Raw genomic sequence first — 24,191 nt, forward strand, 5'->3', positions numbered from 1 at the left:
AATAATTTCCTGACATTATAATAAATTTCCCTTTTCTATATTTTCTACCCTTAGTATGTTCTTAGCCCCTCAATGCCACCTGTGAAACAATATTAGAAGTGTAAATCTTAATAAACATTCATCGCAATATACAGGCAGCATTATCCTATCACAGCAGCACGACTACATTGGTTATTATTTTCTAATGAGCCGAGTGGAGAATAGCAGTTAGTTTATAGATTGCAATTAAGGTCTATTTTCTGGTTTTAGAATAACTTTAAATTGTAAATGTTCTGTGAATGGACTGCTATCAGATAAAGAGTCCCATTTACTTAGGTTATCAAACAGAAGCCAACAATGTACTGTAATATGAAGTGTAGATGCTGGAAATATATAGATCATCCATAGAAACTTATGATCCAGTAGGTCAAGTTAGTTTCAACTAGGGTTTTTGATAAAGATTTAAAGTGGGAGAGAAAAGAAGATAATAAATCCCGGGAAAGTGCAGGTCAAATTACGCTAATGAATGTTGATATTCGAGTAGAAAGTAGAGTTCAAACAGAGGGTGAAGAGTCAGAAGTTAGGAAAGAGATCGATAGACTTGAGTTACAGTTATAGAAAAGTTCTCCATTTTCCTGAAATCCGCTGTTCCTGTTTCTTCAAATAATGTACAGTATTATTAGGTGTTAATGAGTTTGTTACTGGTGCTCCAGGGTAACATATGTTATAGTAGACTTTTCAATATTAATCTTACCCGATGATCATGTAGCTGTCAACTCTGTTGCCCGACAGAAAAATCTAAGGTCGGGATACGCCAGCGATCGCTATACAGGTGGGGGTGTACACAACAGCGCCATCTGTCGAGTAGGTACTCAGGTACTTCTTGTCAACAAGAACTCAATTTTTCCTCTGTCGTGCCACCGGCAAGACCTACTTGGATACGCTGTTGTTTCTGGAGTTGTTTTTCACGATTTTGGTGATGTATTCGCTCTAGATTTTAGCCTTCGCTATTCAGGAACCTTTATCATTAGCTTATCAAGCTTTTTGATTAGATTTGGATTAATTGTTAATGAACTTTGCTAGATTTTGGAATTCCCCCTTGACTATTTCTAGAATTCAAGATGTCTGACCATTCTCAAGTCCCTAAGTACAGGCAGTGTAGCGTTAGGGCTTGTTCTAGGTGTCTTCCGAAGGCCTCCATAGATCCTCACACCGTTTGTTCCAATTGTAGGGGTAAATCCTGTCAATTGGAAGATCGATGTGAGGAATGCGCTGGGCTTTCGGAATTCGATTTTAACGAATTCCTAAAGAATGCACGTAGGCTAGAGAAGGATAGGATCAGGAGGAGTTCTTCTCGCTCTTTTGATTTTTCCTCTCCCCATGCCCCTCAACCTACTCCTTCCCCTGTAGTGGTGACTCCCGACCCTGCTACTAGTGCTCAACCCTCCATGGCGGACATGATGCGTGCCATTCAGGCTCTTGGTGACAGAGTGGAGTCATTAGCTAATGACCGGAATCAACTTTTGGCAGATGTCAAAGAGTTGAAAGCGCAAAGTGCAGTGGGAAGTGTAGTGAGTGCAAGTGAAGTGAAAAGTGTCAGTGTCAGTGTTGCGCATGAGGGTACATCTGTTCGTGCCAGTCGTCCTCCCAGTCCGGGACCTCTTGCAAGCTCCCAAGCCCAGGGGAGAAGCAATGTCGAAGGACCAAAGGGTTCGGCAGGCCTTGATCAGCGTACGGATGTACCCTCAGTGGTTGCGGACGTATCTGTCAGAGATCGTCCCATCCACAAACAGACGAATGAGCCCTATCATTCCTCGTCTGTGGAAGAAGTTTCGAGGAAGAAACGTTGGACCAAGGTCTCACGACCTCTCAAGCGTAAGGTCCCTTCCGAGCGAGTCCAACGGCCCAGGTGTAGCCACTGGGTCAGTTCGGACTCGCCGCAGTCTTCCGAAGACTGCACACCTCCCAAGAGAGGTAGAGTGGTTCCGCAGCAGGCAACTACTCCGTCTGTTGCCGCACCAACCACGGTAGATCCTAAGTGGTCCATGCTGCAGACTATGCAGTCTCAGCTTGCTTCCTTCATGCAGGAGTATCGTGCTGAGAAGGTTGACACTGCACCAGTTAACCTACAACCTGCCACGGTTGTGCGCTCAGCAGATACTGCGGCTGCCTGCTCCCACACTCCACCTGTGAGAGCTCCACCACCGATGCGCAGTCGACCCTGCCAGACGCATGTTCATGCTGCACCCTCCGTTGACATGCGTGAGCTACCGCATCAGCAGTGGGAAGGTGCTGTCGAGCTGCCGTGTTTTGATGCAATGCGGCATGCTCCGCAACCCATGCGGCATGCTCCGCAACCCACGGCAGTCCCTCCCACGCACCAGCACTCCGCTTTTGTTGTTGCCAGCTCGCAGACTGACCAGCAGCGGCATGATGTTGGATCCGCAGCAGCTACGCATGCACCCGTGCTGCCGGATTCAGCCGTTCAGCTTTCTGCTCCACCTTTGCCACTTCCTCCTCAGCTTTCGGATGATGGAGTATCTGATGACGAAGCTGCGCATTTGGACGATCCGCACTCCGACTTAGAAGAACCCAAGTCTACGCCTCCCTCCTTAGACTTTAGGAAAGTCCTTGCCCTGTTCAGGGATTTGTATCCGGAACAGTTTGTGTCTGCAACCCCTCGCTCTCCTCCCTCCGAGTTTGCTTTAGGCATGCAGTCAGCAGCTCCTGCCTTCACCAAACTTGTACTCGCACGCTCATCCAAGAGAGCTTTGAGGGTTATGGGAGAGTGGTTGCAGTCCAAGAAGCAGCTGGGAAAGACTGCTTTCATCTTTCCGCCTACCAAGCTTGCTTCCAAATCTAGCGTCTGGTATGCCACGGGAGAGGAACCCGGCTTGGGAGTTCCTGCCTCTGCCCAGGGCGACTTCTCAAGTCTGGTTGACTCTCCCCGCAGGCTGGCTATGAGACGATCTAAGATTTGCTGGTCCTTTTCTGACATGGATCATCTGTTGAAGGGAGTCTTTCGTGCTTTTGAGATCTTCAACTTCCTCGATTGGTGTTTGGGAGCGTTAAGCAGAAAGACTTCCCCTTCGGATAAGGACTCTGCCATGCTTATCATGTCTAGCATGGACAAAGCCATTCGGGATGGGTCTGGTGAGCTTGCGGCTTCGTACGTGTCGGGAGTGCTTAAGAAGAGAGAACATCTTTGCTCCTTCTTGTCGGCTGGGATCACTCCTTGCCAGAAGTCGGAGTTGTTGTTTGCTCCGCTTTCCAAGTGTCTCTTTCCGGAAGAGCTGATCAAGGGGATGGCTGCCTCGTTGATCCAGAAGGATACCCATGACCTGGTGGCGTCCTCCGCACGTAAGGCCAAAGCTTTACCTTCCGTGCCTAGACCTAGGATGGACACACCAGCGTCTAGGTTCATCCCGCCCTTTCGTGGCAGAACCTCCAGCAGAGGAGGTACCCGTACCGACAGTCATCGTGGCAAATCGAAGAAGGGTTCCAAGTCCTCAAAAGGCAGAATCTGACTGCCTACCTCTCCAGACAGCAGTGGGAGCCAGGCTCAAGATCTTCTGGCAAGCTTGGGAGAACAGAGGTGCAGACGCTCAGTCTGTGAAGTTGCTAAGGGAGGGGTACAGGATTCCGTTCTGCCGCAGTCCCCCTCTAGCAACGTCTCCCATCAACCTCTCTCCCAACTACAAGGAGAAGGACAAGAGGCTAGCGTTGCAACAAGAGGTGTCGCTCTTGCTACAAAAGGGAGCGGTAGTCATAGTCCGGGACCATCAATCCCCGGGCTTCTACAACCGTCTCTTCCTGGTAGCGAAGAAGACAGGAGGTTGGAGACCGGTGCTGGACGGCAGTGCTCTCAATGCTTTTGTCACCAAGCAGACGTTCACAATGGAGACGACGAAGTCGGTCCTAGCAGCGGTCAGGAAGGAAGACTGGATGGTCTCGTTAGACCTGAAAGACGCGTACTTTCATGTCCCCGTCCATCCAGACTCCCAACCTTTCCTAAGGTTCGTCTTTGGAAAGGTCGTGTACCAGTTCCAAGCCCTGTGCTTTGGCCTAAGCACGGCACCTCTTGTGTTTACCAAACTGATGAGGAATATTGCCAAATTCCTTCACTTGGCAGACATCAGAGCCTCCTATATTTGGACGACTGGCTTTTAAGAGCTTCGTCAAGTCGTCGCTGTCTGGAGAATCTCAGATGGACTATGGATCTGACCAAAGAATTGGGTCTCCTGGTCAATATAGAGAAGTCCCAACTCGTCCCATCCCAAACCATTGTCTATCTAGGTATGGAGATTCAGAGTCGAGCTTTTCGGGCTTTTCCGTCGGCCCCCAGGATCAGTCAAGCCCTAGAATGCATCCAGAGCATGCTGAGAAGGAACCGATGTTCAGTCAGGCAGTGGATGAGTCTAACAGGGACACTTTCATCGCTGGCCCAGTTCATCGAGTTAGGGAGACTCCACCTCCGCCCCCTTCAGTATCATCTAGCTGCTCACTGGAGAAAGGACATGACGCTAGAGGCGGTCTCAGTGCCTATTTCCGAAGAGATGAGGTCTACACTGACGTGGTGGAAGAACAGCATTCTTCTCAAGGAAGGTCTACCATTGGCTGTTCAGACCCCCGACCACCGTCTCTTCTCGGACGCATCGGACACGGGCTGGGGTGCGACACTGGACGGACAGGAATGCTCGGGCACGTGGAATCAGGAGCAAAGAACACTTCACATCAACTGCAAGGAGCTTTTGGCAGTTCATCTGGCCTTGATAAACTTCAAGTCCCTCCATCTAAGCAAGGTGGTGGAGGTGAACTCCGACAACACCACAGCCTTGGCGTACATCTCCAAGCAAGGAGGGACTCATTCGAGGAAGTTGTTCGAGATCGCAAGGGACCTCCTCATTTGGTCAAAAGATCGAAAGATTTCGCTGGTAACGAGGTTCATTCAGGGCGACATGAATGTCATGGCAGATCGCCTCAGCCGGAAGGGTCAGGTCATCCCCACAGAGTGGACCCTTCACAAGAATGTTTGCAGCAGACTATGGGCCCTGTGGGGTCAGCCCACCATAGATCTATTCGCTACCTCGATGACCAAGAGGCTCCCGATGTATTGTTCTCCGATTCCAGACCCAGCAGCAGTTCACGTGGATGCCTTTCTTCTGGATTGGTCCCATCTAGACCTGTATGCGTTCCCTCCGTTCAAGATTGTCAACAGGGTACTACAGAAGTTCGCCTCTCACGAAGGGACACGGTTGACGTTAGTTGCTCCCCTCTGGCCCGCGAGAGAATGGTTCACCGAGGTACTGCAATGGCTAGTGGACGTTCCCAGGACTCTTCCTCTAAGAGTGGACCTTCTGCGTCAGCCGCACGTAAAGAAGGTACACCCAAGCCTCCACGCTCTTCGTCTGACTGCCTTCAGACTATCGAAAGACTCTCAAGAGCTAGAGGCTTTTCGAAGGAGGCAGCCAGAGCGATTGCCAGAGCAAGGAGGACATCCACTCTCAAAGTCTATCAGTCTAAATGGGTAGTCTTCCGAAGCTGGTGCAAGGCGAATGCAGTTTCCTCAACCAGTACCTCTGTAACGCAGATAGCTGACTTCCTTTTACATCTAAGGAATGTAAGATCCCTATCAGCTCCTACGATCAAAGGTTACAGAAGCATGTTGGCAGCGGTCTTCCGCCACAGAGGCTTAGATCTTTCCACCAACAAAGATCTACAGGACCTCCTTAAGTCTTTTGAGACCTCAAAGGAGCGTCGGTTGACCACACCAGGCTGGAACCTAGACGTGGTTTTAAGGTTCCTGATGTCAGCAAGGTTCGAACCGCTTCAATCAGCCTCTTTTAAGGATCTCACATTAAAGACTCTTTTCCTCGTTTGCTTAGCAACAGCTAAAAGAGTCAGTGAGATTCACGCCTTCAGCAGGAACATAGGTTTTACATCTGAAACGGCTACATGTTCCTTGCAGCTTGGTTTTTTAGCTAATAACGAGCTTCCTTCTCGTCCTTGGCCCAAGTTGTTCGAGATCCCAAGCCTGTCCAACTTGGTGGGGAACGAACTAGAGAGAGTACTTTGCCCAGTAAGAGCTCTTAAGTACTATTTAAGACGTACAAAGCCATTACGAGGACAATCAGAAGCTTTATGGTGTTCTATCAAGAAACCTGCTTTACCGATGTCTAAGAACGCAGTTTCTTATTACATCAGGCTTTTGATTAGAGAGGCCCATTCTCATCTGAAGGAAGAAGACCTTGCTTTGCTGAAGGTAAGGACACATGAAGTTAGGGCTGTCGCTACTTCAGTGGCCTTCAAACAGAACCGTTCTCTGCAGAGTGTTATGGATGCAACCTATTGGAGAAGCAAGTCAGTGTTCGCATCATTTTACCTCAAAGATGTCCAGTCTCTTTACGAGAACTGCTACACCCTGGGACCATTCGTAGCAGCGAGTGCAGTAGTAGGTGAGGGCTCAACCACTACATTCCCATAATCCCATAACCTGTTTTAATCTTTCTCTTGAAATGCTTTTTATTGTTGTTTTTTGGGTTGTACGGAAGGCTAAGAAGCCTTCCGCATCCTGGTTGATTTGGCGGGTGGTCAAATTCTTTCTTGAGAAGCGCCTAGATTAGAGGTTGTGATGAGGTCCTTTAGTATGGGTTGCAGCCCTTCATACTTCAGCACCTAGGAGTCGCTCAGCATCCTAAGAGGATCGCTAGGCTCAGTAAGGAAGACGTACTTAAAAAGGCAGAGTAATGGTTCAAGTCGACTTCCTTACCAGGTACTTATTTATTTTATGTTTGTTATTTTGAATAACTGCTAAAATGAAATACGGGATACTTAGCTTCTAAAGTTAACATGTTTGCTGGTCTCCACCCACCCCCCTGGGTGTGAATCAGCTACATGATCATCGGGTAAGATTAATATTGAAAAATGTTATTTTCCTTAGTAAAATAAATTTTTGAATATACTTACCCGATGATCATGAATTTAAGGACCCTCCCTTCCTCCCCATAGAGAACCAGTGGACCGAGGAGAAAATTGAGTTCTTGTTGACAAGAAGTACCTGAGTACCTACTCGACAGATGGCGCTGTTGTGTACACCCCCACCTGTATAGCGATCGCTGGCGTATCCCGACCTTAGATTTTTCTGTCGGGCAACAGAGTTGACAGCTACATGATCATCGGGTAAGTATATTCAAAAATTTATTTTACTAAGGAAAATAACGTTTTAGACTAACTTATTCAAATAAAGGCCCTAGTGGTATTAATTTACCAACAGTTGATCTTATTAGCGATACTGTACATTATAGAATTGACTTCAAAACTTCAAATTTTGATTTCTCAATTTAGTTCAGTATCTTCTATTATGAATGGTTTGGCTAATAAGACTCCAAAAACAATCAGTCTAAGATAGAAGAACAGTACTCGATAGGAATTCAGATCACATAATGTCCATTCCTGCTTCTGAACTATGTGAACATGAGCAACCCTTATGCAGAATAATTGATAATGTATATCATATTGAGCTTTTATTGCCAGACACAAACTCTAGTCCTTTATGTAAAGAAAATGGTTTCAGTGTGAGCTGGACAGCTGTTGAATCGTTTTAATGAGCAGTTGAGCTATGGTTAGTTGCCCCAACCCCTTACCTGTCAGTTTCTTCACTTATGTTTTGGGCTGCATTGAGTACAGATGTACAAATGCAACCTTAATTGACTTTTTAGTTTTCTTTCTCCTTCTGGATGCAAATGCTGGCTGTTGAGTATTACAATGTTAGGGAAGACACTCGATTGCGGGAGGATTGACCTTACGTCCGGTATTTTATTAAAACAACTGTAGGTCCACACTTTCTCTGTGCTCTTGCAAGGGGCATCTTTGTTTGTAATCATCCCTGTATGCCAAGCATAGGTCATGGTCTCCTTTGCTGTGTCAGGCTTATGCTTAGAGAGCTTGATCCCCAGGAAGTATACATCAGGAGCAAGGAGGTCTTTGACCTAAGTCGGAGGGTTTTCAGGGGCTGGTGGCATATGAGGTTCCCTCGGTGTTAGGCGCACTTTATTAGAGGGTTTTTGTTTGTGCTATTTCTGACGACAAGTGTGACTTAGGAAAGTTTAGGTCTTTCAGATAGGATCCCCAGTGTCAGTGTCTCCCTTGGTGATGCCAGTGATGAAAGGTGTGGTCAGTGTGCCCTGCAATGTTTGCAGTGGTTTCGTGCCAAGGTAAGATTCCTTGTGCATCTTCATTGACCCAATCACCCCTTTATTCGTTCTTCACCCTGAACCTTGTGCTAGTGGCTTCTGCTCCCCCTTTAAGTGTGACTACCCCTCTCTGTGACAGTGTTACGGAGTGATGTGGTTTCTTTTGGAACAACTCTTGTCGTTTCTTCAATGAGGGCCGTTGTTGTCTGGGTTTCTCAGACTTCGACTCCTTTGCTTACAGAGCTTGTTGAGAGAGTTGGAAACGGGAAGAAAGGTGGCCGTTCTTCTTCTTCTCCAACTCCCCTTTCTTGTCATCCTCTTGGACTTCAAAACTCTGTTCACTTCCAAGGAAGTCCAATCAGCCATAGTCGTAGGAAGGGCTCCTTTTGACACCACCTCTTTTAGGAGGGGTAGATAGGGATGGAGCCACAGCCCCGTGTTTCTATCCCCATGGGGGCGATGCAAGGGGCTGTGGCCATGACCTCATTTATCTGCAGCTTGGGTCCCTTACTACTCTGGTAGCCTATCGTGATAGGTGTTTTGGCCCTGTATATCTGGCCTCCGGAACCTATGGTGAGACCCTGCGGCAAGCCAGTGGGGCCGGAGCTTGGGTCCCTGACTACCCTGGTAGCGAAGTGGGATGTGTGATGTTGCCGTGTTTCTCAAGGACGGGGTTGGGGTCCTCCTCAGTTGCATCAGTAACCAAGCGAGATAGGCAGCTGATGAGACGATGCATGGAACCTAGGTGTGGTCCTGTGTCAACGGCTACGTTGTTGGCTGGATTATCTGGTGTCGCCTCATGTTTCGTATATTGGCGCTAAAGTCATGGCTCCATGGCAAGGTTCTACGCCTTGACCTCCGGGACTGGGGCTCGTGTCCCTGGCTGCCCTGTTATCCAATTAAGACAGATTGTTTGGTGTGAGCTAGAGCATTGACCCCTTGTCAGAGCCCCAGGCCTTAGTCCCTGGAGCCAAGGCTGGGGTCCCCAGTAGCCGAAATGGAATTGTGTCAGCTCCTTGCTTTGACCCCACAGGATCAATGTATGGTGTCAGGGCTGTGATCCCGCTTAACTGCCTACCTGGTTCGCTTGGGTCCCCCCCGGCTACCTAGATAACCAGGTGGTACTTGGATTCAGCTCCGTGTTTGGCCCCTGGAACCAATGCATGTGGCTGGACCCATGACCCTTTGTCATGACCCCTGCCCACCCTCACTATCCAATACCAGGGAGCCAAGGATTTTACAATGTAAGGACACTTTTTGCCCAGGTTGGTGAAGAAGCTTCAGCATTCTCCATCTACCTTTCTACCAGGATGTTGAACTTATGATGCTCTCTCAACTCGCGATACTTCAGTAAAGCATGTTGAGAGGATGGTACCAATCAAAGTCTATTATGTTGGCACACACTTGAAGACCAGTAGAGAGGTGCCAGAGGGATCTTGTCCCGAAGCACAGGTCCATGGTCCTTCCCTCCAACCCATCTGGCAGAAGGAAGAGTATGTACTCCTGCCGTGCTTAGTACCAGGGATCTTTTTCCCAACTGTGGCCAGTCTTCCGTCTATCTTCAGTCCCTGATTACATGGTCTGTTTATTTCTTGGGATAGAAAAATCATATTTTTGTGGGGAATAAACTGCTGGACCAACTTGCTGTACCCTGTTCACAGGCTAGGTAAGAGGGTACTCTGAATTCATCTGCATCTAAGACACCGGAATTTGGACTGGGGATGATGAAGGCAGACAATCTTGGATTGGCGTTTCTGACGGACGCCTGTGCACATATTCAAGGGTGCGACATTTGAAGGGAGGCTACCTGGGATCTGTCCTTGGGAGGGGGTTCGGTCTTTGAGCATCACTTTGGTGTCCTTCTAGAGCCTCGGCCATCCCTTGAGTTGCCCGAGTTACACCATTCCCAGCCAAGTTATCTCAGAGGTTGCTCTGTCACTTCAGAACTCTTTGGTTAGGGGCTTGGTAAGGAAGGCCTCCGGGCCTTTCCTAGACTATGACAGGACTGCCCACAACTTTCCTAAGGTAACTGGGGGCATGCAGCTCGTTTGAGCTACCCAAACTCTCCTTCCAGGCTGTGAGGTTGCAGAAGGAAAGAAGAGGGTTACTCATTACAATATTTCACCCTCCCCACCCACCCTCTAATTTTTATTATACCCAAGAGTAGGGGATTGTTTGTTGTGCCTTTATCCAAATCAGCATAGGGCTGAGCCTTGGGTAGCATAAGTTTTTCAGAATGGTTACTTACTACCTTCTTCAGCCTTTTAACCCCCCCCCCCCTTTCTCTTTTATCGATGGAGTACCCATCCATTCTTCCAACATCAAGAACCCTGTCGTTGTAGATAGAGGTAGAAGGGATGTTGAAGGGGAATTTATTTGAAGAGTTCCCTCAAAGGAAGATTTCGTACTCGTTCATTAGTCCATTATTTGTACCTCCCTTCTCCCTGTACTGTACAAGGTACCAGTTCAGGTCTCTGGGTACTGCTCCTCAGGTGTTCATTCAGATGTTTAAGTATCTTTCGAGTGGATGATGCTATCCTCCTTTGTGTGAAAGTGGCTACAGAAGCAAGTTTGACTTCCTACTTTCGTCATAATCTGGTGACACTGATAATCTTCTCAGCCACCTTTCCTCCCTGGAGAAGCTCGTTGCTCTTATAAGCGCCTTCGGCTGAGATTTCTTCAAATATTGTTTGAAGAGTCACTGTTTAGTCTCCAGGATCGCCATCTCTTCTCATGCTAGTGGGACGGTAACTTAGATTGAGCTTACCTGTTGGTTAATGAACAACCCTATAGGGAAGTCCCACTCTACTTTCTTCCTCCTAACGTGCAACTGTGCTCAGATGCATTGAAAGAATGGAGGGGCGCACGCCTGAATGGCAGGGTCATCTTAGCAACGTGATCAGAAAAAGAAGCATGTACTTTTTGATAGCCTTGGACTAGCAGCCCTTTTAACACTGTATGCATTCCAAGAACGCTGAGGAGGCATCCAGTAGGTTTTTGCGACACTACTTCTATAATAACTTGCTTCTAGCTCTGTGAGCTGACGAACCGGATGCATTCCTGGATGACATTCCATGGCGGGGAGTTGTCAGTCAAATACATTCCAGGCAAGATGAATGGACTAGCAGACACACTTAATTGCCAAAGGAGGGCTGCAGGTCGGATATGTCCCTACATCCTAGCCTAATGGAGATGCTTCTAGGTTGGAGGCTCCAAAAATTGACCTTTTTGCCATACAGCCAAACAGGAGCGGCCCTTCTTTTCTCCCACGATGTGGTGGCCTGGAGATAGTGTCCTTGCCGGGTGATTGCTAGACTGGGGTTCGAGTCCCGCTCAGACTTGTTAGTTCCTTTGGTCGCTGCAGCCTCACCATCCTTGTGAGCTAAGGATGGGGAGTTTGGGAGAGCCTTTAGGTCTATCTGCTGACTCATCAACAGTCATTGCCTGGCCTTCCTTGGTCCTAGCTTGGGTGGAGAGGGGCCTTTGGCGCTGATCATATGTAACATGGTCAGTCTCTAGGGCGTTGTCCTGCTTGATAGGGCAATGTCACTGCCCCTTGCCTCATGAGTGGCCTTTAAACCCTTAAACACCCATGGAATCACATGCATAATTATGCCTTTGATCTTTTCAACCCTGTTCTGTGAAGTCTTTGCAGCGCTATCTGAAGAAGACCCAAGGCCTCAGACAAGTGTTGGCTACCTTCCTTAGCATGGACAGAACCAAGTAGAGGTGTCTAGAACACAATTTCTTTTGAAATTTGGGAGTCGATCTGTAATGCATATACCTCGACTGCTGAGAGTCTAGTTACCAGCTTGGACTGGAACTTACAAAGTCAGGGGCTAGTCCCCACCATTGCCTTCAAGAGGCCTTCTACTGTCTTGCGGTGACAGCTCTATTAATGGTGTAGCAAGCCCAGATCCCATACAGGACGTTAAGCATCTTGTCTTTGGTAACATATAAAAGTAAGTCTGGAATGGGGGCAGAATGACTGGCTTTTCACCTCCATTCTTTCTGCCCATCTCTTAGGGACGAACTGGTCGAAGCATTTCTCAGTGGATCTGACTTGATGCTGGTAAATTACACTTCTGAGCTCCATTCTCTAGAACGTAGAAAAATTCTCCATTCTCCCTATACAAGGGGGACGATGCTGGAATATATACCGACCCATTGATCAACATTTGCCAGGTATATTATTCCGGACTGATTTCCCCTTCAGAGGAAGGGATCTCTGATTTGACCATTTACCAATCTAATATACAGGCCAGGCACTATCAGCCTATTCATCACAATGATAGACAGATAGTGGTTGCTGGAGTCATCTCCTTTGCTCCTATTTGGGACCAGGTAGATTGATGTTTCTAGGGAAGAAAACTAACATACCAGTTTATTTATGGGGGTTTTCCGACAACCAAGAAGTACACCTCCCTATTTAAAGGATGATGGATTATGTTTCACGTATGAACAAATCAAAAATTTTTTAAGCAATTTGTATTTTTCATAGCTATATAAACTCGAGTCCTTTAGGTAATACTTCCTGCCTCAACTACTGTACCCATTTCACTCCTGATCCAAAAGGTCATAAGTGATGAGATTTTGACACTATAGGTGTGGGGGTCCTCGCCCCCGCTCTCACCTGTCTCTTAACTTCTTGTTAAAATGATTCGTATTTTATACATGACAGACCCATCTTAACATTACTGATCTTGAAATATTTTATATTAATTATTCATTACCACTCATGTAGTTTATTTCTTTTCCTTCTCTGGGCTATTTTCCCTGTTGGAGCCCTTAAGATTATACATCCTGCTTTTTGAACTAGGGTTGTAACGTAGCTAATAATAATACTGTAATGATAATAAAGGACTTAGGTTTATATAGCTAGGAAAAATGCAAATTACTATAAAAAATTCTATGAAACCACCAACTTTAGTTTAGTAGTAAAAGTGACTTTTTACTGGAAAGGGGTTTACAACAAGAAATGTGAAATTTGACAAATTATATGGAAGTATTTTGTTCTATATTCAGAAAAAATATCCTTTTTAAGAATATCTATTCCTCATTATTGATATATTATGATTACTTTTATTATTGTGGTTTAATCCACTTAAGTTCAAGATTCCTTTAACCATTGCCCTAAGTGTGTGGTGAATATAGATAAAGACTTGAATCAAGGTTTATGAATATAGATTTATGTTATATACTTGATAACTTTGGTACTTATTACTAGGTGGTGAAGGTAGCATGTTGCAACTGAACAATTATCAAGTGCGTACTTATGCAAGTTTCTTGAAAGTTTTATAAAAGATTATCTTTTTTAGGTGATGCAAACTTTAATCATAATTATAGGTACAGAACAGTATATCTCTTTGGTGAATGACATGAAGATGCACAGTTGGCTGAAGGGTTAATGTATTTTATTCTCTTAAGTGATGGGAGGAAAAACATTTTGAAGTAGTATGTCAGAAGTTTAACTACAATTTGGTAAACTTTTAAAGCTTCATGCTTGACAGTTGTATATGTCTTTTATATCAACTCTTTTGAAGGGATGTCATTGATTGAAGTGTTAATTGGCCGCAGAGATGCTTCAGAAGTAGCCATACATTTCTAAGGATACTATTTAATCTGTTTATAATAAGAAGTAGAGGTACAGTACATTTACTATTGGGAAATTGTTTAAAGTACCTATGCAACTAGTGGAAACTCAGTGCTGCACATGAAGTTTTTGTAAGGAATTTAGATTTCTTCTAGAAATCTCAATTTGTATCACAAGTTGTAATTTAATATTGATTTTTGTTGTGTTTTGCAGTCATTTGACTGTCTTTTGCTATCTTTTTTTTTTTGTATGTTTGGTGGATGATTTGATGGCTACCTGTATTTACCTTATTTTTGAAATACATAATAAATTGAATTTTTTAGTAACTTGCTGTAATTCACATTGCATATTATAAATAGTATGCTCATGGCCCAGGTTCATTTTAAACTTTTCAGTACAGTGGTAAATGCTACAAAAGAAGCAGATGCATACCAGCGACCAGTTACTTGTGTTTTGAGTTATGACAAAAACGGTGACCTAGCTGTACGTAAGACTCATTTTTCGTATGTGGGATGATGAATGTACATATTGTACTGAGAAATTGTTGCTGCTTAATGTTGTGTGAGCAATTTTGAATTTTTAGAGGGGCCAAATTATGAATATGCTTCTTAAGAATAGTGTAATGTGAAATTGAAAATGCATGTGTGGCTATTTCATAGCCCATGACTTTTTAATGTTCATGTTATAGTTTTGAGTGCCTTTTATCATTTGTATTTTGCATCTTGCTGTATTTCATGTTATTTTATTTCCTGACAAAGTTGTGATTGTAAGTTTGTGTCCGTTAAATGCAAAAATTTTACTATTTTCATAGTTATTTTGAGGTTTGCATTAATGTTTTTGTTTTTGTATATTTTTATGTCATGTACTGTATTTAGGTTGTCAAAATCCCTTATTAGCTGTTAAAGTTGAATCTCATTAGCATTTATTAACAGAAAATATATTGATAGAGAATAAGAATTAAATTTTGTGGTTCTCAGGTTAGTTGTAGGAGCTACGCGTGAGGCTGATTCAACACGTCCAGTGACCTGTGTCCTAAACAAGGGTGCTTTAATTGAATTTGCAGTAGGTGCAAGACAAATATAGAATCAGTAAACAATTGCAAGTGTGTTTTTGTGATGACAAAATTGCTTCTGGTCTACAACGATTGTAGTGGAATGAAGATGTCATCTAATAATTTTGTGCATGGTTGTTTGATAACTGCTTTTATAGATTGATATCTATTTCCATGACCACAATGCACACTTTTTCTATGTAGGCTTTATTGAATTATTTTACTAATAATGTTCCTCAGTGAGTCTGTAAAAAAATAACTTAATTGCTTTTATGCAAACCATGAAGCAGGGGCAACTCAAGCACACTATTCTATCTTATTTCTCTTCTTGTTTTGTTAAAGTTTTATAGTTTATGTAGGAGATATATGTGTTGTTACTGCTCTTAAACTATTTATTTTTCCTTATTCATCACTGGGCTATTTTCCCTGTTGGAGCCTCTAGGCTTATATCATCCTGCTTTTCCAATTAGGGTTGAAGCTTAGCAAGTTATAGGATAATAATAATAATGGGTAGTCAAGTAAAGCTTGAATTATTTTAGAGCCAAGCTAATATGACTTGTGGTAATATTTAATATTTTGACGCAGGGTATTAGATGCTTTTCCGTTATCCTGATATAAATACAGTCAGCCCTTAACATTTTCAAATTTAGTTATTCGTAGGAAGGTGCGGGAATTCCATAAAGTAATATTTTTTAGTATTCACTGGATTTGCTCTTATGTAACATCAAATACAGGAGAGCATTGACAATGTTGTAACACCAAAATTAGAGCAAAGCTTTGATAGAAAAGTCAAAGAGCCATTATTACAAAAGGACTGAAATATTCGCATATATAACAGTAGCAGTCTTAATTTATTCTCCCCTGTTATGCAACTGATAAAACTATGCTATATTTTGCCGTATAAACTCAGTACTTTTATATCTTCAATTATATCAATTAAGTCGCATTCACTTGTATAATTTTGAATGTACCTGAACTGAAAAAATATAAAAGCATCAAGTTATACAGTTATATAACGGGATAGTAAGTTGAGACACGCAGTGCTGCTATGCAGTTGAAGTGAATTTTTAAGGCTTTGTATTTTGGCTTTTTGGTCATTTCTGTCAAGGTGCTGTTCTGTAATTTGTAACTGTGAATGGTTTATATATATCTAGTTATTTAACTATGAATACAGTGCTATTTCTAAATCTTACCTCACAATTTTTCTAATTATATAAGGAGACCAGCAATTATTTTCAAGATTTCCAACATTTGCTGGTTCCCTTAAATGTCAAGGCTTGTCTGTATGTGTAATTTGAATTGCTCTCATGTTGTGTGACAACAGGAATTTGATGCACATATACTACCAGTAGTTTACTAGTAACTTGCAAGAAGCTGAGATAGAGTACACAGGTAGTTCGCTACTAATAGATAGACTTTCCTGGGAACTTTGCATCTAATAATACTTTCTCAGAAAATAAAATGTAGATTAATAGATATCTTCATTATAGTATAACGAACACTGTAGGATACTATATTGTCTTGATTCATGTGAAATTTTGTAAATATTGATTCTGCATTGATTTTACCATGTTTTGTAATGCTTCCAATGCGATTAAGCTTTGCTTTCACTTATAAATTTCCTCCCTTCCCCCCTCAGCAATGTTGTCAACGCAACTAAGTCAGAAGACCCAACACGACCAGTTACCTGTGTTTTAAGTCAGCCTAAAGACAGAGAACAGGGTGTATGTTACTACAGTATTTATTTTTATCCATATTCAGGTTTTTCATTATAAAAACTTATCATTCCATTTACTTTGTTTAGCATCCGGTATCATCAATTTCATCCCTAACAAGGCTGGGAGTTTTCTTATTTGTGTTCAGTAATATCTTTGAGTTTCTAAGTATTTTTAATATGGTAGTACTTGTAAATCATTAAAGAAAATATTTTAGTCATAATTAATCAAGTTGGTAGCAGTTATAAATCATTAAAAAAAATATTTTAGTCATAATTAATCAAGTTGGTAGCAGTTATAAATCATTAAAAAAAATATTTTAGTCATAATTAATCAAGTTGGTAGCAGTTATAAATCATTAAAAAAAAATATTTTAATCATAATTAATCAAGTTGGTAGCAGTTATAAATCATTAAAGAAAATATTTTAGTCATAATTAATCAAGTTGGTAGCAGTTATAAATCATTAAAAAAAAATATTTTAATCATAATTAATCAAGTTGGTAGCAGTTATAAATCATTAAAAAAAATATTTTAGTCATAATTAATCAAGTTGGTAGCAGTTATAAATCATTAAAAAAAAATATTTTAGTCATAATTAATCAAGTTGGTAGCAGTTATAAATCATTAAAAAAAAATATTTTAGTCATAATTAATCAAGTTGGTAGCAGTTATAAATCATTAAAAAAAAATATTTTAGTCATAATTAATCAGGTTGGTAGTTGTTATAAATCATTTAAAAAAATATTTTAGTCATAAATAATCAGGTTTTCCATGGTTTTGTGGTTTTACCTAATTTAGCCATACATAGGCATAACATACTGTAGTCCTGTCCCTCTCTTGTATTGAAATACATGAATGAAGTCAACATGTTTGCATCATAAGTAGACAATGTATTATAGATTCAACTCTTATTTGTTACTCTTGTATTCATTGTACTACATACAGACAGTCCCCAACTAACGAACACAATAGGGACCGAGAGTCTGTTCGTAATGCGGATTGTTCGTAAGTCGTTAGTGTTAAATTTTGGTTTAGGGTAAGCGTAACCTAACTCAAATGTCTACGATTTTCATCCGTAGAAGTCAACAAATAGCCCCATTTCATATAAAATAGGTTATTACAAATATTTTACTTTTATCATATTACAGTAGTCTGTATAATACTGTAAAGTTCAGTACAGTATGTTGTTAGTCGTGGCGATCAATTTCTCACAAAACAAAAATACGGCATTCGATTACAACAGCGGATTCATTCTCTCTCTCTCTCTCTCTCTCTCTCTCTCTCTCTCTCTCTCTCTCTCTCTCTCTCTCTCTCTCTCTCTCTCTCTCTTGTGTTATACAATACTTACATATAGATGAAGAAACTAAAATTAGTTTTCTTAGTGTCAATTAAATACGAAACTAAAAAATTATGCTGAGTCTACATCCATTTCAATCATAGCTAAAAATACGGCATCTGATTTCATCAGCAAACCACTATTTTTTGGGAAACATCATTTTATTCTAGAAAATTGCTACTCTTTAAATAATTAATTGCACATTAAGAAAGCGTGTACTTTTGTTTTTAAATTTCGGGTGTGTTTTAAAAATCGAGTATTGTTGACTTCTTTTTGTTTTACTTTTGGCTGTGATCAGATCAGCTGACGTCTAGCTGCTGCTCTTGAGAGCGTACGAATACACTAACAAAGTATCGTTTATACCATTTCTTAACTTATTCAAACCGTCTATACAGTTGATATTACATAAGCACCAATGTGTTATAACCTATCAAATTATTTTGTTTATTACATTTAAAACAACACACACACACACACACACACACACACACACACACACACACACACACTCTCTCTCTCTCTCTCTCTCTCTCTCTCTCTCTCTCTCTCACACAAATGATATCTTTGTTGCTCCTCAAAGTTTCATTTATATTGAAAATCAGTCATGATTCAATTTTCCTTACTATCTCCAATCTCGCACCATCTGTCACATCGAACGTTATAGCGGTAACTTAATTGTCCGACAACTTTAAAAATCGGGCTAGTACTTGTTTCTTCTCATACTTTTTATTTTAGATGGTTTCATAATTGAGGGGGGTACAAGTTGACTTATAACTGAAGTTAGGAAAAGTATTTTGGATATGGAATGGACAATCATCTTTAGTAACAGTTTAGAATTATCGTAAATTATCATTCTGTCATTAGCGGCAGTTTGTTATTGATGATTAAACGCCCCCCCCCCCCCAAAAAAAAAATAGTTTTCCTACTTTGCTACGTATGTAGGATTTTATATAGATACGGTAAATAATATTTGTAATAACATGTTTACTAAAAGCTTTTAATATCATTATTTATCACTTTCATCATGCACGTTTAATGCCTTCGTTTGTTTATTATGATGGAAGGTTTCCGTTTTAGGCGGCGTCATAAAGAAAAACATTATATAAATGGCATTCATTTAATTTATTTGGAAGTCCTAAAAAAAATTAAGTAGAACATTGGTAATAACAAAATCAACATATAGTCAATACAAGTCGGGAGTGGCGCTGCTAATTTCAAAATTTAAACTTGCGATGAAATCTACGGATGTTTACGAACATGTTTGGACTTCCGTCAAATTGTGTTCGTATATCCGGATGTTCGTAACACGGATGTTCGTAACTTGGGGAGCGTCTGTATTTGCACAGTGGTTTATTTTATCTGCCTCATGGTTTTTGCTTGCTTTTATATCTTAAAGATTTCTATTGTTTTTGGTCATTGTGTATTCCTTTTATTGTAATATACAGTATGTCATTGTCTGTAAAGTTAGCGCTTAAGGGGCACAACTTAGACTCTTTAAAACCCTATTATTTTTGGTTACTTCCAACCCTTGCTACCTTTTTATTGTTTCTCGACCAATTTTTTTTTCTTCATTTAAAACCATATGAATGAATTTTATATGCTAAAAGTTGTACATTGGAAATGTAATATGTACTATCTCATCAATGTATAGAAGGAACTTTTAAAGATGACTACTTTTTCTAAATTTTTTTAAGTGAATTTACAGATTGTAGGCTATAAAATTTCAAGTTTCAATGACATAAATTGATCAGTAATATCAAAAGTATTAGCAATTTTTTTCTGAAAATTTCAGATTTTGTAAAATCATGCTTCAAATGTTTTTTTTCATAGAGATTGATTAAATAGACTAGTATGTATAAGTATGGGTCTTTAGTGGCAATTTTCTTCATCACTGTCATAAGATATGCTACGTGTACCAAACGCTTGCACAAGGAAGACATGGCTAGTTTAAAATGTTCTCATCTGTTTATTTTTATAGACAAATTTTACACCTTTGGCATAATTCAGCATAATCATATAAAAGAACTGTGAATATATAAACGAGCAGACAAAGAAATGGGAAGAACATACCTTATTTACGAATACCGTGGAGAATTTAAAACTATTAATCTATTCCTCAGGAAATTATAGAAAATCGATGAATTATTGTATATGGGATACTGGAATGAATATCTTTCCCTTGAATTTTTAAAGAAAAGGTAAATAGGTACCCATGTCAGGAAAGGTTTGCGTACAGAACCAGAGGAACTTGCGTAAATATATATTTGAACGTTTTAGCAATTGAAAAATTATAAAAAAAAACTATTTGAAACATGAAATGTATATATTCTCTTAACCCAAAAAATGCATTAATCGGATTTTTTAAAATTCAAATCCATAGGTCATGAGTTGTGCCCCTTAATGTATTGTTTGGCTTCTCTTGTGCATGAGTAGTCATTTGTATGGTGCTTTGTTTATTTCATTGTGGTTTGAGGGGATAGTGGTGGTGAATTAATGGTAAAGATGACTGTGTTTTTATCAAGTTATGGTAATACAACTGTAATTGGTGAAATACTCATTAATACATTGAATATTATTGCATTCATTTTGAACAAATAATAATTTTTTACATATGCTTAAAGTGTCTCATCATAGTTTGGAATAGGTTACTCCCAGTATTAGATTTGACTCTTTCTATTTTGCAACAGTAGTAATACTAGCAAGCCAGCTGAATGCTTGTTTCTCATACTCCATATGGTGTCAAGGTTTCATTATTCTTTTCTGTTATTGCTTCGTAGTTTGTAGCTGCTCATTTTTCCTAGTGACCAATTTTTGTCACTGATTATTTATATTCTTGATTCATTATTTTTATTTAATTGGTTTTACATGATCATATGTAATGCTGATGATTACGTAGTAAGTAAAATGAGTTCTTAAATTTTTGGAACTTTGAATGCTATATTAAGAAAAAGACTAAGTAACTTTAATAGATGGTAGTGATGTATTCAAAATTCTTGCAACGCTTGATTCTGCCACTTTTCATTGATACAAATGCTAGTGAATCAAACTGTTTAATGTCAAAATGAATGAATCATATCCATGGCTTTGTTGAGATAGAACAATCTGCACTAGTATTGAACTTTATAGGCTCTAGTATTAAGTTCTGAACTCATTGTAGGAGAATTTGATAAGTACACTATTCATGATTTGATTCAGGTTTTCAAAAATATGATAGTAATTTGCCTTCCTAGATTCTCACATTTCTTTTTATGACCTTGGACCAATTCCTAGGGTCTATATCTTCTTGTTACAGATGTCAGCATTTTCTTCATGTAAAATTGTTATTCTACATTTGGAAATATCTAACTATTATAAGTTAATCAGTCCTATTACTCATCACTTCTAATTGGCCTTTTGTGAACATCGGAAGTATTCACATATAGATGGCAATAGTATGTAGTGTCAAGTAATTGAAAAGGTTAGTTTAGTTCTTGAGAAGCCTCCTATAACCTAGGTTAGAAGGGTAGACATATGTAAACAATGGTGTTTATTTCATTTGTTCCTAAGCTGATCTAAACCTTTTGTCCTATAATTAGGAGAATATCTCCTGTGGAACTGGAATGGCTGTTGAATCATTAAAAAAGGTAGGTACAATAGTTAGGGACAAGTAGGTGAGGGAGGCCAACCGTGGTTAACTGAATCAAGTTACATTTGTCTTTGACTACAACAAGTACGGATGTAGTGTTGCCTCTCCTCCGAGTGTTGGACTCTTAATTTTGGTTGTAATTTATTTTTATCTCTTTTTGAGCACTCTGTAATAGCAGAAGCGCGTGGAAGGTGAGCATGTGGTTAAGTGAATTTTGTTCATATAGGGTTACAAACTTTCAATTTCCTGGGTGTTGTATACCTCTGTGAAGGCCGTGACTGTACACAAATTAGGAACACGACAAACTTCTTGGACCATATCTGGACTCGTGCCATGGTAGTATCCCTTCCTTTTAAGGGAATTGCCTGATTTGGCCTTAACCCTGGATAGGTACGGTCCTCGGACACCCCTTTAAGGGTATACTCGGACGCGAACGACCCCGACGCCAAAAAAAATTCTTGAAAAATCAGTTTTTGCAGTAACCTCCTTTTTTCTTTTGCCAAAAAAAACTTCAATGAATGCTTAAAACAACTGTAAAGATAAATACTACTCATCTGCAGAAAAACTATTTATTATAAATATTTTTAAAAATTAAGTAGAAAAAAAAAAGACCTGACATAAAAATTCATAAAAAAAAAGTTTATACATATATACACAAATCCTTTTAGGAATTGATTCTTGAATGTTTAGGACACATCTTGATGTATTTTGGATGAAGTCAGACCCATGGAGGTGAAGATCTGAAATGAGAAAAAAAGGGTAACTTTTTTTGGCCAAAAAAAATTGTCCAAATTTCATGAATTTTTTTGGGTACCCAAATGAAATAGGAAGTGGCTAATTTTTTTAGGGAATAAACATATGTTATCCTAAAATAGAAATATGTAAAAAAATCTTCATTATTTTGTAAATTACATTTATATCAGGAGCCATATCTAAAGGTAATTTTTTGAGTACTTGGAAATTTCGTAAAAAAATACATATATTTAATATATAATATGATATTTATGCAGGTAAAAATATACCAAAATATCACAAATTCTATAGGGAACAAGAATATATATAGATAGGGCAGCTTACGCTTCGGATATGTCCACAAAATGGCCGCCAACCACACTGACTCAGACTCCCTAATCTGCCACTTGAAATGTAGGAAGGGTATGTCAATTTCAAGGTGTTATTTACTAATCTAATTATTATTGGATATGCATTAAAATTGTATGGTGGGTTGCTGGATAATTGTCGATTATTTTACGACTATGAAATTAAAATTCTGACCCAAAAAATTTTTTTTGAAGGGAAATAAAATCGAAAAAAAAAATGTAAAACAATATTTTAGCTAAAAAAATTTGATGATATTCAATCAAAAAAAAAGTAAACAAAATTTTCCGACAAATAAACATCTAGAGGAATCATTACTCTGTGATAGTTCCTTAGTACGTAGTAATTTTGAAAGAATTGGGAAAAAACGAAAAAATGGCAATCACCGGAAAATCGAACACATACCTATATATACGCCATATCTGGCTAAAAAAAAGATAGGCATGGGTAGCCAGATCATCTAGAAACACTTTCCAACACTATAAAAATATAAGTTTTGCAACACTACTTGCCAATTCCTTACGGTAACATGACTAAGCAAAAAAATGCAAAACAAATAAAAAGGGGCACTCGTGGAAAAATGGCCATTCTAATATTCGGCATTTCAGAAAAAAAAAATTTCAGCCACGTGCTAGGCAAACCATCAAGGCATATTTTCCGACAAATAAACATATAAATGAAATATTACTCTGTGATAGTTCCTTAGTACGTAGTAATTTTGAAAGAAATGGGAAAAAACGAAAAAATGGCAATCACAGGAAAATCGAACACATACTTATATATACGCCATATCTGGCTAAAAAAAAAATAGGCATGGGTAGCCAGATCATCTAGAAACACTTTCCAACACTATAAAAATATAAGTTTTGCGACACTACTTGCCAATTCCTTACGGTAACATGACTAAGCAAAAAAATGCAAAACAAATAAAAAGGGGCACTCGCGGAAAAATGCCCAACATTCTAATATACGGCATCTCAGATAAAAAAAAAAGACATGCACGTGTTAGCCCAACCATCAAGGCACACTTTCTAACACATAAACATGAAAAAAAAATCAATAATATACGGCAATTCCTTACTACGTAGTAAATTTTTACAAATATTGAAAAAAAAAACAGAAATTGGCAACCGCAGCTAAATACCCAATATACCAATAACTACGTCGTATCTGACAAAAACAAAATCACGCATGGGTAGCCAGATCATCTAGACACACTTTCCAACATTAAAAAAGCAAAAGTTTTACGACACTATTTCGCAATATCTTACGGAAAAATGACTTGGCAAAAAAATTAAAAAAAATTAAAAAGGGACACTCGCGGTAAAATGCCCGACATTCTAATATACGACATCTCAGATAAAAAAAAAGACATGCACGTGTTAGCCCAACCATCAAGGCACACTTTCTAACACATAAACATGAAAAAAAAATGAATAATATACGGCAATTCCTTACTACGTAGTAATTTTTACAAATATTGAAAAAAAAACAGAAATTGGTAACCGCAGTTAAATACCCAATATACCAATAACTACGTCGTATCTGACAAAAACAAAGTCATGCATGGGTAGCCAGATCATCTAGACACACTTTCCAA

General features: G+C 40.0%; 1 protein-coding gene across 7 annotated transcripts in view; it reads left to right on the plus strand.

The window, feature by feature from the left end:
- The window catches only part of LOC137658826 (beta-glucuronidase-like), a 145,297-nt gene that overhangs the window by 64,026 nt on the left and 57,080 nt on the right, over window positions 1–24,191 (plus strand). For 3 of the 7 annotated variants that reach the window (XM_068393894.1, XM_068393897.1, XM_068393898.1), the window contains exon 11: window positions 14,160–14,247. In XM_068393894.1, coding sequence (XP_068249995.1) covers window positions 14,160–14,247 — 88 coding nt within the window. Of the gene's footprint in view, window positions 1–14,159; window positions 14,248–14,741; window positions 14,827–16,454; window positions 16,540–24,191 lie in introns of all 7 variants that reach the window. The other 4 variants (XM_068393900.1, XM_068393896.1, XM_068393901.1 and 1 more) reach the window with 2 other exon arrangements.

This window comes from Palaemon carinicauda, chromosome 19 (assembly GCF_036898095.1).
Source record: "Palaemon carinicauda isolate YSFRI2023 chromosome 19, ASM3689809v2, whole genome shotgun sequence".
Lineage (NCBI taxonomy): Eukaryota > Metazoa > Arthropoda > Malacostraca > Decapoda > Palaemonidae > Palaemon > Palaemon carinicauda.